Source organism: Mesoplodon densirostris, chromosome 4 (genome assembly GCF_025265405.1).
Source record: "Mesoplodon densirostris isolate mMesDen1 chromosome 4, mMesDen1 primary haplotype, whole genome shotgun sequence".
NCBI classification, from domain to species: Eukaryota; Metazoa; Chordata; class Mammalia; order Artiodactyla; family Ziphiidae; genus Mesoplodon; species Mesoplodon densirostris.
In genome coordinates, this window is record NC_082664.1 from 128,108,150 (window position 1) to 128,120,506 (window position 12,357).

The 12,357-nt window shown below is 38.2% G+C and overlaps 1 protein-coding gene across 4 annotated transcripts in view; it reads left to right on the forward strand.

Annotated features, from left to right (window-relative positions):
• DPP8 (dipeptidyl peptidase 8) overlaps positions 1 to 12,357 on the forward strand; it is a 61,821-nt gene that overhangs the window by 47,280 nt on the left and 2,184 nt on the right. For all 4 annotated transcript variants that reach the window (XM_060097164.1, XM_060097165.1, XM_060097167.1 and 1 more), the window contains 5 exons: positions 61 to 206; positions 6,086 to 6,232; positions 7,448 to 7,600; positions 9,107 to 9,249; positions 10,198 to 10,309. In XM_060097164.1, coding sequence (XP_059953147.1) covers positions 61 to 206; positions 6,086 to 6,232; positions 7,448 to 7,600; positions 9,107 to 9,249; positions 10,198 to 10,309 — 701 coding nt within the window. The remainder of the gene's footprint in view (positions 1 to 60; positions 207 to 6,085; positions 6,233 to 7,447; positions 7,601 to 9,106; positions 9,250 to 10,197; positions 10,310 to 12,357) is intronic.

The following is a 12,357-nucleotide window of genomic DNA, read 5'->3' on the forward strand; positions in this document are numbered from 1 at the left end:
CTCTCAGATTGCTGAGCTCCCATAAGAACTCCTTTTACAGACTGTGTTACCTCCTCTCAGGTCCTCTTCCTGACTATACCCCTCCAGAAATTTTTTCTTTTGAAAGCACTACTGGATTTACATTGTATGGGATGCTATACAAACCTCATGATCTACAACCTGGAAAGAAATACCCGACTGTGCTGTTTATATATGGTGGTCCTCAGGTGGGCATATTTATATACATATATATGTGTGTGTGTGTATTTTTTCATTTTCTTTTCTTTTTTTTAGGTGATTTGTTTTTTAAATGTCTGGTCAATTGTTTAAGTTAAGATTTGAACATTGCTGAGCCTCTGCTGTTATTGACTCTGGCTTATGCTCTAATTATCCAATTTAGGAGTTCAGGAAGCTGGGTTTTGTTAGATAGCTAACTCGAAAATCAGTGTCAATTTCTTCTTTTTTCTTTTGACCACACCACGCAGTTTGTGGGATCTTAGTTCCCCGACTAGGGATCAAACCCAGGCCCTCGGCAGTGAAAGCACAGAGTCTTAACCACTGGACCGCCAAGGGAATTCCCTCAATGTCAATTTCTTAATTTACAGTGAGGACTATAACTGTCATGGAGAATGTAGTATGTCAGTGGGTAAATATATTGTTTCGTAGGTAGAGAACTTGTTTTGGAAATGATATTAAATAATTAAATGTCTTGGTAAATAAAGAGTCTTAACATATTTTTGAAAGCCTTGGTAGCCTAATGAATTCCGTCTCTTCATTCTAAGGCCACATCTCTCAAGCAAGCTATAATACTTTTATCAGCTAGTTAAGGCAACTGCTATACTACCATTCAGCACTGTAAGAAGTTTACACCTTGATTTTCTTGTTTCCACCTTAAATATTAGCATGTGAATATTAAGCAAATTTTACTGACTGTCAGAGTAAAGTATTTTGGATAGGTGAATTGGTAAATTGGTAATTTTTTTAAATGTTTAATCTTGGTTATATATCTTACATTGAGACCCTGTAGAAATTAGAATATAATTACAATGTTTTTCTAATACAACTCTCTTGGACTCAGTAAATATCCTTTATAATTATACCCAGTTATTCAGATCTGGAAATGTATCTAGATGTAAAGTTATCCAAAAAATAAAAGTAACTACATAAGCCGTAACACCTCAGCAATAACCATCATATATCAAGTTAAATCACTTTGCCATTGTTTTACAAACAAAACGTGATTAACATTTGTATAATTGTCATCTACACATAAATTATGAAAGAATTAAATTAGACTTCTCTTAAAAACTTTGAGCCAAATTTGTGTAAACTTAAAAAAAGGTATAATACAGGGCTTCCGTGGTGGCGCAGTGGTTGAGAGTCCGCCTGCCGATGCAGGGGACACGGGTTCGTGCCCCGGTCCAGGAAGATCCCACATGCCGCGGAGCGGCTAAGCCCGTGAGCCATGGCCGCTGAGCCTGCGCGTCTGGAGCCTGTGCTCCGCAACGGGAGAGGCCACAACAGTGAGAGGCCCGTGTACCGCAAAAAAAATAAATAAAAATAAATTAAAGGTGTAATACAAAGAAATTCAGGAGAGAAATTACAGGACACTCTCAGAAAGTTTACATGTTTTGTTATATTATTTTGATATTATGACTAAGTAAGAAGGGTGTTTCTCCGTCCCAGTGAAGAAATGATATATGAGATATGTGGAAAACACACTATAAAAACTAGCTGGTTATTTAGATTTTAATGCTAAAGGACTCCTTATATTAGTAATTAAGTTTAAAAAGTCTAAGCCATATGAAAAGAGAGTGTCACTAATCATTAGGGAAATGCAAATCAAAACCACAACGAGATACCACCTCACACCCCTTAGGATAGCTATTATCAAAAAAGAAAAGGAAAATAATAAATGTTGGTGAGGGTGTAGAAAAATTGGAACTCTAATACGTTGCTGATGGGAATGTAAAATGATGCAGCTATTATGGAAAACAATATGGCAGTACATCAAAAAGTTAAACAGAATTATAATCTGATCCAGCAATTCCATTTCAGGATGTATACCCAAAAGAATTCAAAGCAAAAACTCAAACAGATACTTGTACACCAGTGTTGATTGCAACATTATTCACAATAGCCAAAAGGTGGAAGCAACCCCAGTGTCCATTGATAGATGAATGGGTAAACAAAATGTGTATGTAGAGGAATATTATGCAGCCTTTTAAAAAAAAGGAAATTCTGACTCATACTTCAACATGGATGAACATTGAGCTCACTATGCTCAGTAAAGTAAGCCAGTCACAGAAGGATACATATTATATTATTCCACTTGTATGATGTACCTAGAAGAAGTAAATTCATAGAGACAGAAAGTAGAATAGAGGTTGTCAGGGACTGGGGAGGGATAGGGAATTATTGTTTAATAGGTTTGAAGTTTCTGTTTGGGATGATGAAGAAGTTCTGGAAATGGATAGTGATGATGGTTGCACAGCAGTGTGAATGTACTTAATACCACTGAATTATATACACTTAAAATGGTTAAAATGCATGTTTTACCATAATAAAGTCCTCACCATGCAGTAAAAACAAAATTCTTTAATTGTTTGGAGTACTTTATGAATACAACTGCATTTTTTTTGCACTTACGGAACAGTTTCTTTCTGAAAGTGTTCTTTGGAAGCATTCAAATTTGGTGAGGCCACAGGAGAATCTGCTATTCAGTTTGCAGGGAGATTTCCCCATAAGATTTTGCATGATAGAATGCATTTGGCACTTCAACCCACTGGGAGATCATTCATCCTTGTGTTTGATGACCATGTGGATTAGTTACAAAGAGGCTACTTAATGTAAGATCAGATCTTTCTAATAGCACACAATAACCTTGCAAAATTTGATTAAATCACATAAGTGGTCCAAACCTTTTTTTTTCTTGGTGTATATTCAGGTCAAAGTGAGAATCTTTTGAATAACAACAGTGCCACAATTCATAACATGAGGTGAATTACTTCATCACGAAATGCAGCAATGTCTGTAGTCAGACAAAAGTGAAACCAAGGAAAGCAACAAATATTTCCCATAAAAGTCATCAAGGCTTAGTTCTTTAAACTTTTCATTGATAACAGTAGTGTGTTTAAAAATGTTTATTTAACAAATATTTATGATACTTCCTATGTGCCAGACACTGTTCTGCAAACATAAATGCACAAGAGAGCAAGTTAAAATAGCAGAACACAGGTTTTGAAGAATTGATACTGAAGAAAACTTCTGAATTCTTAGTGCTAAAGGGCATTATGTTTAAGTACCTCCTAAGAAGAAGCAGGCCTGGAGGCTGCAAAGGCAGAAACACTGGCTCTGGGGGAGAATGTTCTATCAGGCAGTTGAGGCCATCTTCTGTGATCGACAGCAGGCAAAGAAGTGAGTTTTCTTATATGTTCATATATGTGTTCCTTGCCTAATACTTCTTTTTTCAGCTCCCTCCCTTTAAAAACAAGCACCTTCGCCCACCAAACCCCTCCTCCCAAGGTAGAAAGGGAAAACATCATTCTCCTATCTCTGTTTTTCATTCATTCAGCAAATAGTAATTGAGTTCCTATTATGTACCAGGCACTATTCTAGGCAGTGAGGATACCACAGTGAACAAGTCAGACTAATGTCCCACCCTCATGGAGATTTATGAGGAAAATAATAAACAAGCAGACATATAAATTATATAACTTCATATAATGGAAGTGTTATGAATAATTGTTGGGAAAGACGATGGCAAAGTGACTAAAATGAGAGTTCTGACTGGAAGGTCAGGGAAGCTCTCTGAGGTTGCAGAGGATGAGAAGGAATGAGCCATGTTAAAGATCTGAGGGCAGAGCACTGTAGACAGAGGGAACAGTAAATGTCAATGTCCTGGGGTTAGAACCAACTTGATATAGTTGGTAGTAAGGTTAGAGTACAGTGCTCAACGGGGGAAATGGTATGAGATGAGGTCACAGAAATAGCCAAGAGCTAGATAATGTAGGGTCTCAAAGGCAGTGGTAAGGAGTTTAGATCTTACTCTGATCTAAACCCCCTGCCATTAGGAGGAGCTAAGCTATAAAGTCATACCTGATTTACATTTTTAAACATCGTGCTGTTGCTGTGAGAACAGACTATACAGAGGACAAGTATAGAAACAGAAAGACCAGTTTGACCGTTGTTGCAGTGGCGCTAAACATCCCGAAGTTCAAAAGGAGAAGGTTCTTTACACCGCCACCGCCAGTCTAGCCCATTCAATGCTCAGTAGATATTTATGGAGTGAAGATAGCATCGATGTTTATTTTAACTCCTGGCTGGCTTGGTTTTCCCATTGGTTTCAGCCAGAGAACACTTCCTCAATTTTGCCAGAACCCTTTTTTTGTTTGTTTATTATCTACCTTAGTATCCACCAAAGCTTGAACTTCTTTAACTTTCTGCCCATTAATTAAAGCCTTCTTTTCACCAGAGAGTATATTTCTGGTGAAGCACCAAACTACATTTAATTTCTCAGTCATTTTGAAGTATAGTTTCTAGGGCAATAAAGATATTTAAGAATTATCTTACCTTTTGCACTGATTTGTGTAGCAGGAGAAAAGAAGCTGACTGGTCATAGTAATTCATTAAAATACTTCAGTTTTCCCTCTACTGGTCAGAGACAATCCCAGAAGAGACAGGTAGGGAGAAAAAATGATCTTATTCTGTCATTTGAATGATACAATTCTTCCTCAGGGTAGAAGTAATCATTTTAGTAATTTTTTCTATGGGGTAGGTTAAATCACTTATCTTGTATGTAGTTAATATCTAGGTTATAATTTTAAAGTCTGTAGTTACTCAGTAATTCCTCAGAACTTTGAGTGTGAAGTTAAAGAAAAGAAGTAACATGAACATGAAGAGATTTAATTTAAAAGTAAAAAGGGCTTCCCTGGTGGCGCAGTGGTTGAGGGTCCGCCTGCTGATGCAGGGGACATGGGTTCGTGCCCCGGTCCGGGAAGATCCCACATGCCGCGGAGCGGCTGGGCCCGTGAGCCATGGCCGCTGAGTCTGTGCGTCCTGAGCCTGTGCTCCGCAACGGGAGAGGCCACAACAGTGAGAGGCCCGCGTATCGCAAAAAATAAAAATAAAAAAAAATAAGGGGGCTTCCCTGGTGGTGCAGGGGTTAAGAATCCGCCTGCCGGGCTTCCCTGGTGGTGCAGTGGTTAAGAATCCGCCTGCCGGGCTTCCCTGGTGGCGCAGTGGTTGAGAGTCTGTCTGCCGATGCAGGGGACATGGGTTCGTGCCCCGGTCCGGGAAGACCCCCACATGCCACGGAGTGGCTGGGCCCGTGAGCCGTGGCCGCTGAGCCTGCGCGTCCGGAGCCTGTGCTCCACAACGGGAGAGGCCACAACAGTGAGAGGCCCGCGTATCGAAAAAAAAAAAAAAAGTAAATAAGGAGGCTTCCCTGGTGGTACAGTGGTTAAGAATCCGCCTGCCAATGCAGGGGACACTGGTTCAAGTCCTGGTCCGGGAAGATCCCACCTGCTGCGGAGCACCTAAGCCCATGCGCCACAACTACTGAGCCTGCACTTTAGAGCCCACGAGCCACAACTACTGAGCCCACGTGCCACCACTAGTGAAGCCCACACGCCTAGAGCCTGTGCTCTGCAACAAGAGAAGCCACCGCAGTGAGAAGCCCGCACACCACAACTAAGAGTATCCCCCACTCGCCGCAACTAGAGAAAGGCCAGGCACAGCAACGAAGACCCAACACAGCCAAAAATAAATGTTAATTTTAAAAATAAAAATAAATAAAAATAAATCGGAGAGGGGGAGGAAGGGAGTTGCTACTCAGTGGGCATAAAAAAATTCTTAATTATGCAAGATGAATAAATTCTAGAGATCTGCTGTCCAACATTGTCCTATGATTAATAATACTGTATTGTACACTTAAAATTTTAAGAGGGTCCATTTCATGTGTTCTTGCCACAAGAAAATAATTTCATTTTATAGGAAAAATAATGTTAAAAATTTAAGCTTTCTATTTTTTGCAGCATCCTGCCTCTCTTATGCTTTTGTATGCTGCCATATAATAAATTTCACTGAAGTTGTATTTCTTCCTCAGGTGCAGTTGGTGAATAATCGGTTTAAAGGAATCAAGTATTTCCGATTGAATACCCTAGCCTCTCTGGGTTATGTGGTTGTAGTGATAGACAACAGGGGATCCTGTCACCGAGGGCTTAAATTTGAAGGCGCCTTTAAATATAAAATGGTGTGTGAGCATACAAATATTTTTCTTTTAAAGACATTTACAATTTTTGGTGCATTGTTTAGTGTGAAATCCCAGAGAAAGAGTTGGGGGAAGGCACTGTGAGTGTGTGTGCACGTATGTGCATGTGAGCATGTGTTATGGTTTGGAGGTGGGAGGGAAGGTGCAACTTGATATTCACTAGGCTATTCATGTCTACCAATATGTAAATTTGGGGAGCTGAGATAGAACAACTTTTATATAGAAACCCCCTCTCTTTCTATTTTTTATGTCCAGTTTAGCCAGAAGCCAGTCCATTTAGTTTTCAGCATCCTGTACACTATTAAGAGGAATAAATGAGATTTGTTCTGTCCTCTGTGAAGAGAGAAACCAACTGGTTAGTGCCTTCCTTGTGACAAGCCTCTTTCTCTCTACAGGAAGCTTTAAATGCTACCTTTTAGAGATGCCCCATGTCCTTTCTGCTGCTTTGGGAAATGATGAGAATCCGATGTTCCTTTTGCACAGTAAGGCAGTTACTGTGTTTGCCAGTGTATTGGACATGCTGAGTAAGACATGGGGATTTTCTCCCACAGCCAGTTCTTTGACCTTATGTTGTATTCTCATGTAAGTTTTTGTTTTTATTTTTGTTTTTGGCTCAGTGAAGTGAGATTGTGTGCACTGGCAGGCCTAGTAATACAGACAGGGTGGTGGCGATAGGAATTAGAACTATACAGGACTTTAAAGAAATTGTATGTTCAGTTCCTAGAGGTAGGTGATAGGGAAATAGGAGGATAAGGCGTCAAGAGTGATTCCTTCTGCTTTATTGCATTAAATTTTATAAAGGAGAGGTAATATTAGTCAACCACTTAAGGGGGCTAATTTTTTATCTTTGGGTATAGGAAGGCTTGTTACAAGGAAGATGCTGACCTCTTAGCAGACAACAGAACAAATGGAAATGGGAAATACCCATACGGCAAGGGACATTTTAGGTCACAGTCGGAAAGAACTTTATGACTAAGGGGTAACTAAACTCTAGGACAGGCTAGCAACAGAAGCTATAGGCTCCTATCTCTAGAGTTAAAAATTTTTTTTTCAAGCAACAGAATTTCCATTGATAATGAGTTCTTATCTAAAAAAACTACAGGTATTTTTAGTAAGAATATCTATCAGCTTTAAAAGCACTCTTATAATAAGATTTTTATTTATCAGAATCAGTGAAATGCTCTCCCTTTTTTACAGGGTCAAATAGAAATTGACGATCAGGTGGAAGGACTCCAATATCTAGCCTCTCAATATGATTTCATTGACTTAGATCGTGTGGGCATCCATGGCTGGTCCTATGGAGGATACCTCTCCCTGATGGCATTAATGCAGAGGTCAGATATATTCAGGGTATGTGATTTCCTATGGTACTTCTTTTTGCAGTAAGGGTAGAATTTTCTATAAATTGAGATATGAGGAAATGCCAATTTTCTGAAGGTTTACAAAGTTGACAGTACTGTGAAATATTCGGGTTTGTGTGTTTAATAGCTGTGTGAAATAATAGATATATCTTGTCAACTCATGAGATGTGTTTACATATCTTTATCTACATTTATCTATATAAAATAATTGTCAACTTGATCAGTTACTGGCTATTTATAGACATATGCCAAAGATTATGGGAGATAGTCATGATTAGTAAAACACACATTCATATTGGGTTGTTCTTATTTGTGTAATTGTTGGACTACAACCTCTGAGGGCAGGGATCTGTCTGCCCTATGCTATATCCTCAGCCGCCAAGCACAATGCTTGGCACATAGTTGGTCCTAAGTAGATCTGCACTGAATGAATAAACTATGAAATATATAAACAGTGATTACAATTCTATAAACAACTTCTTAGAAAAAGATGTTAGAAGAAAATATAAAATGATGCTAACAGTTGTTAAGGGAATGGGAATTATGAGTGGCATTTTTCTTTTTTAATATTTCAATAACATTTTATTTTACAGTGAAAATTTTTTATTTTTTATTTTTATTTATTTTTTTATTTTTTTTATTTTTTATTTTTTTGCATTATGTGGGCCTCTCACTGTTGTGGCCTCTCCCGTTGCGGAGCACAGGCTCCGGATGCGCAGGCCCAGCGGCCATGGCTCACGGGCCCAGCCGCTCCGCGGCATATGGGATCCTCCCAGACCGGGGCACGAACCCGCATCCCCTGCATCGGCAGGCGGACTCTCAACCACTGCGCCACCAGGGAGGCCCAATTTTTTATTTTTTAAGAATAAAAACTATAGGGTTTTTGTTCTTACATGTATATTCAGATAATCTTTATTTATAATAACCACAAAATGAACTCTGAATACTGCCATAATTTTCCCAGGCTTGCAGCTGTCAAGAAAGTAATTACAGTATTTAAATATAAAACTGTGTGTGGGAGACTTAAAATGAGGCAAGTATTTAGTACTTAAATATATTTCATTCATTGTTTTAAATTCTGTACTGCCAACAGAAGCTTTAAAAAAAAAAAAAGGACTGCTTTTTCCTATATAAAGCTGACACTTGTCCCATATTTTTCTCCCCAGGAGCAGGAATGAATTTACACTGAGGCATTCATATGTTCTAGTTCAGCCTCCCCTTTTAACAGAGGCCCATGTTTATATTTCATCTAGCCCAGGTTAAGGATTTGGTGTGTGGCACATCTGTGGAACATGAAGCTAACTGACTCACAAAGTATCAAATTCTTGACCTTCGCACTCCCCTTTGATTTTCTGAGTTGCCTGAGACCATGTATGCTCCAGTCATGGAGCTAAAGCCTAAGGATAATTTTAGCCTGTAAATTTGCAGTTACAGACTCTCAGTGCTAACCATTCTTTTCTGGACCACACTTGACCGTCACTGTTATCTTATGCAGGTTGCTATTGCTGGGGCCCCAGTCACTCTGTGGATCTTCTATGATACAGGCTACACGGAACGTTATATGGGTCACCCTGACCAGAATGAACAGGGCTATTACTTAGGATCTGTGGCCATGCAGGCAGAAAAATTCCCCTCTGAGTAAGTTTAAGCTTTAAAATTAAAATTATAAATTTAAAATTGTATCGTTAAAAATTGTCTTTAATAATAAGGAAAACTGTAAACATGACAAAACCAAAACTAATATTTTATAGAGTACTAGAAGACATAGCTGTTTGTCAAAGCTTAATTATAGGCCAGTTCATATAATTTGGGTTTTTTTACAAGTTATATTTGAAGCAGTTGCTTAAGTGATAAAAGAAGCTTAATTAAGTACACAACTGTTTCAAGGTGGAAAAAATTCCATTTCTGCTTACATATATTTTGCAAGTAACATATGATTTTTCTTTTTCTAGGGACATGCTATAGTTATTGATGTGTGCTAATATCTTAATAGGAAATAGAACACATGATTTAATTTAAAAAAATTTTTTTTACATGTAGCATCTGGTTAATATATTACTAATTTAATTTTGAAATGCTGAATCCTTTTTTTAAAATAAATTTATTTATTTATTTATTTATTTATTTTGGCTGCCTTGGGTCTTCGTTGATGCGCGTGGGCTTTCTCTAGTTGTGCGGAGCGGGGGCTACTCTTCGTTGCGGTGCGCGGGCTTCTCATTGCGGTGGCTTCGCTTGTTGCGGAGCACAGGCTCTAGGCGTGTGGGCTTCAGTAGTTGTGGCACGTGGGCTCAGTAGTTGCGGCTTGCGGCCTCTAGAGCGCAGGCTCAGTAGTTGTGGCGCACGGGCTTAGTTGCTCCATGGCATGTGGGATCTTCCCGTACCAGGGCTCAAACCCATGTCCCCTGCATTGGCAGGTGGATTCCTAACCACTGCACCACTCAGGGAAGTCCTAAAATGTTGAATCCTTATTCTAATATTACAGTATAAGGAAGTTAACATAGTTAGTTGTGATTAGTTTTAAGGAGTTAAGTGGTTTTCCCAAATACTCTTATTTTGCCTAATCCTCTGATATTTCCATTTTTCCAGACCAAATCGTTTACTACTCTTACATGGGTTCTTGGATGAGAATGTCCATTTTGCACACACCAGTATATTACTGAGTTTTTTAGTGAGGGCTGGAAAGCCATATGATTTACAGGTGAGTTCTTTTATATTTTCTGATTAAAATAGCCATGATTAGTGATTGGTTACTTTGAAATATAATAAAGTATGGAGTAAGGTTGAATTTTCAGCTGTGGCCACTCTCTGCTTAAGAGAACTAAAATAATAGGCATAGTTAGTAGTGCCTCTAGTTAGATAAAAATTAAGATCCTGTGGAAGTCAGGAGGAAAATTGTCCTATCAGATTACATGACTTGTGTATCTGTATCTGCTTTCAGTTTGTAATCATGGACAAGATGACAGGAGTCCATTCACTATCCTCCTTTGCTTTTCTTCTTCCTCTTGGAAGGGTAAAGAAATGCTACATGATTTCATTGTTATAAAGGATTTTTAGGACCTGATTACAAGGTCTTTTAATTTTCTTCTATTTTATATTGACATTGGAGCAGAAACCAACAAGTTACTTACCTCCATTGCTCCATTACTCAAAAAAAAAGCTTTTAAGAGAAATATTTCCTCCTTCCTCGTTTCTACTCCTTACACAGATTGTTCTCATGAGAAATGAAAAATATTACTTTTCCCTTTTTTGTGTTTCAGTTGACATTTATGTAGATAAACTATGAGATATTTGTCTATAGCAGCAGTTTTCAAGCGTTTTGGTCTCAGGACCCTTTTATATACCAAAAAGCTTTTGTTTATGTGAGTTATGTCTATCAGTATTTCTCATACAGGATATTAAGACTAAGAAAATCTTAAAATATTCATTTATTTAAAATTAACAATGATAAACTATTACATGTTAACACAGATCACATTTTTAATGGAGGAGAAAATTTTTCAAAACAAAACAATCTACTGAGAAAGTTAACACTGTTTTACATTTTTCTAAATCCCTTTAATCTCTGGCTTAATAAGAAATACATCTAGATTCTCGTATCTACTTCCACATACAATCTGTTCTGAAATGTTGTTTTGGCTAAAGTAAATGAAGAAATTTTGGCCTCACAAAATATGTAATTAAGAAATGGGAGTAATATTTTAGCTTTTTCAGATAATCAGAGATATTCTTCTTTGTTGCTACGCCAAAGCTGAACAAATGGTAGTTTCTTAAAGGTTAGTCTTAGTGTGGAACCTGAAACCATATCTGTGAACTTTTCATACTCTGCTCCATTACAATCTGTTGGATCTTGTACTTCAAATGGATCTTTTACCCATGCGTTGGTCATCTGGAAAATATTGGTTCACTTCTAAGTGTTGATCCATTTAATCATACAATATTTTTAAAATCATATACATTGATATTACCACTGATCTCAACAGAAAATTCTCCAAGTATTGAGAAGCTCATGAGCTAGGAGTGGTAGATTCAAGTTTTCCATAATTCTAATTTTCATTTAAAAGCTCAAAGTTTATCATTGGCAACAAATACTGTCAATGTTGTCCTTGAAGTGACTGACTCACATCATTTTTAGAAAATGTTTGCCAGATAGCCAAGTCTGAATCACCATAGTTGTCATTCTTTCAAGTGAAAAATGGAGTTCCATTTAAAAACTCAGTTGTAGGGACTTCCCTGGCTATCTAGTGGTTAAGACTCTGTGCTTCCACTGCAGGGGGCGCAGGTTCGATACCTGGTCAGGGAACTAAGATCCCGCATGCTGTGCGGCGGGGCCAAAAGAAAAACAAAACAAAACAAAACTCAGTTGTACAAGTCCTTTTCCTTGAGACATCGTGTAGCAGAAGTGCTTTATGCCTTCTTCCCATCTTAGCACCACAGAATATAAAAAGACCTCTGCTCAAGGGTTACAACTTAATAAAATTCTAATTTTTACTACTACTTAAGGGAAACTGGCATTTTTTCTTGTTTACTACAAGTGTATGTCACTGCCTTGATTCATGCTAAGGCACCGGCACTTTTACCCACCATTGCCTTTCATTATCAGTGCAAATGCCAACACAGTGAATAAAGGCAAATAATGTCTTAGTTTTGATCTGAAAGTAAATATGACCTTGTGTATCCCTGGAAAGAGTTTCTGAGGACTCCGGAAGTCTGCACACCACACTTGGAGAACCATTGATCCTTCTGTAA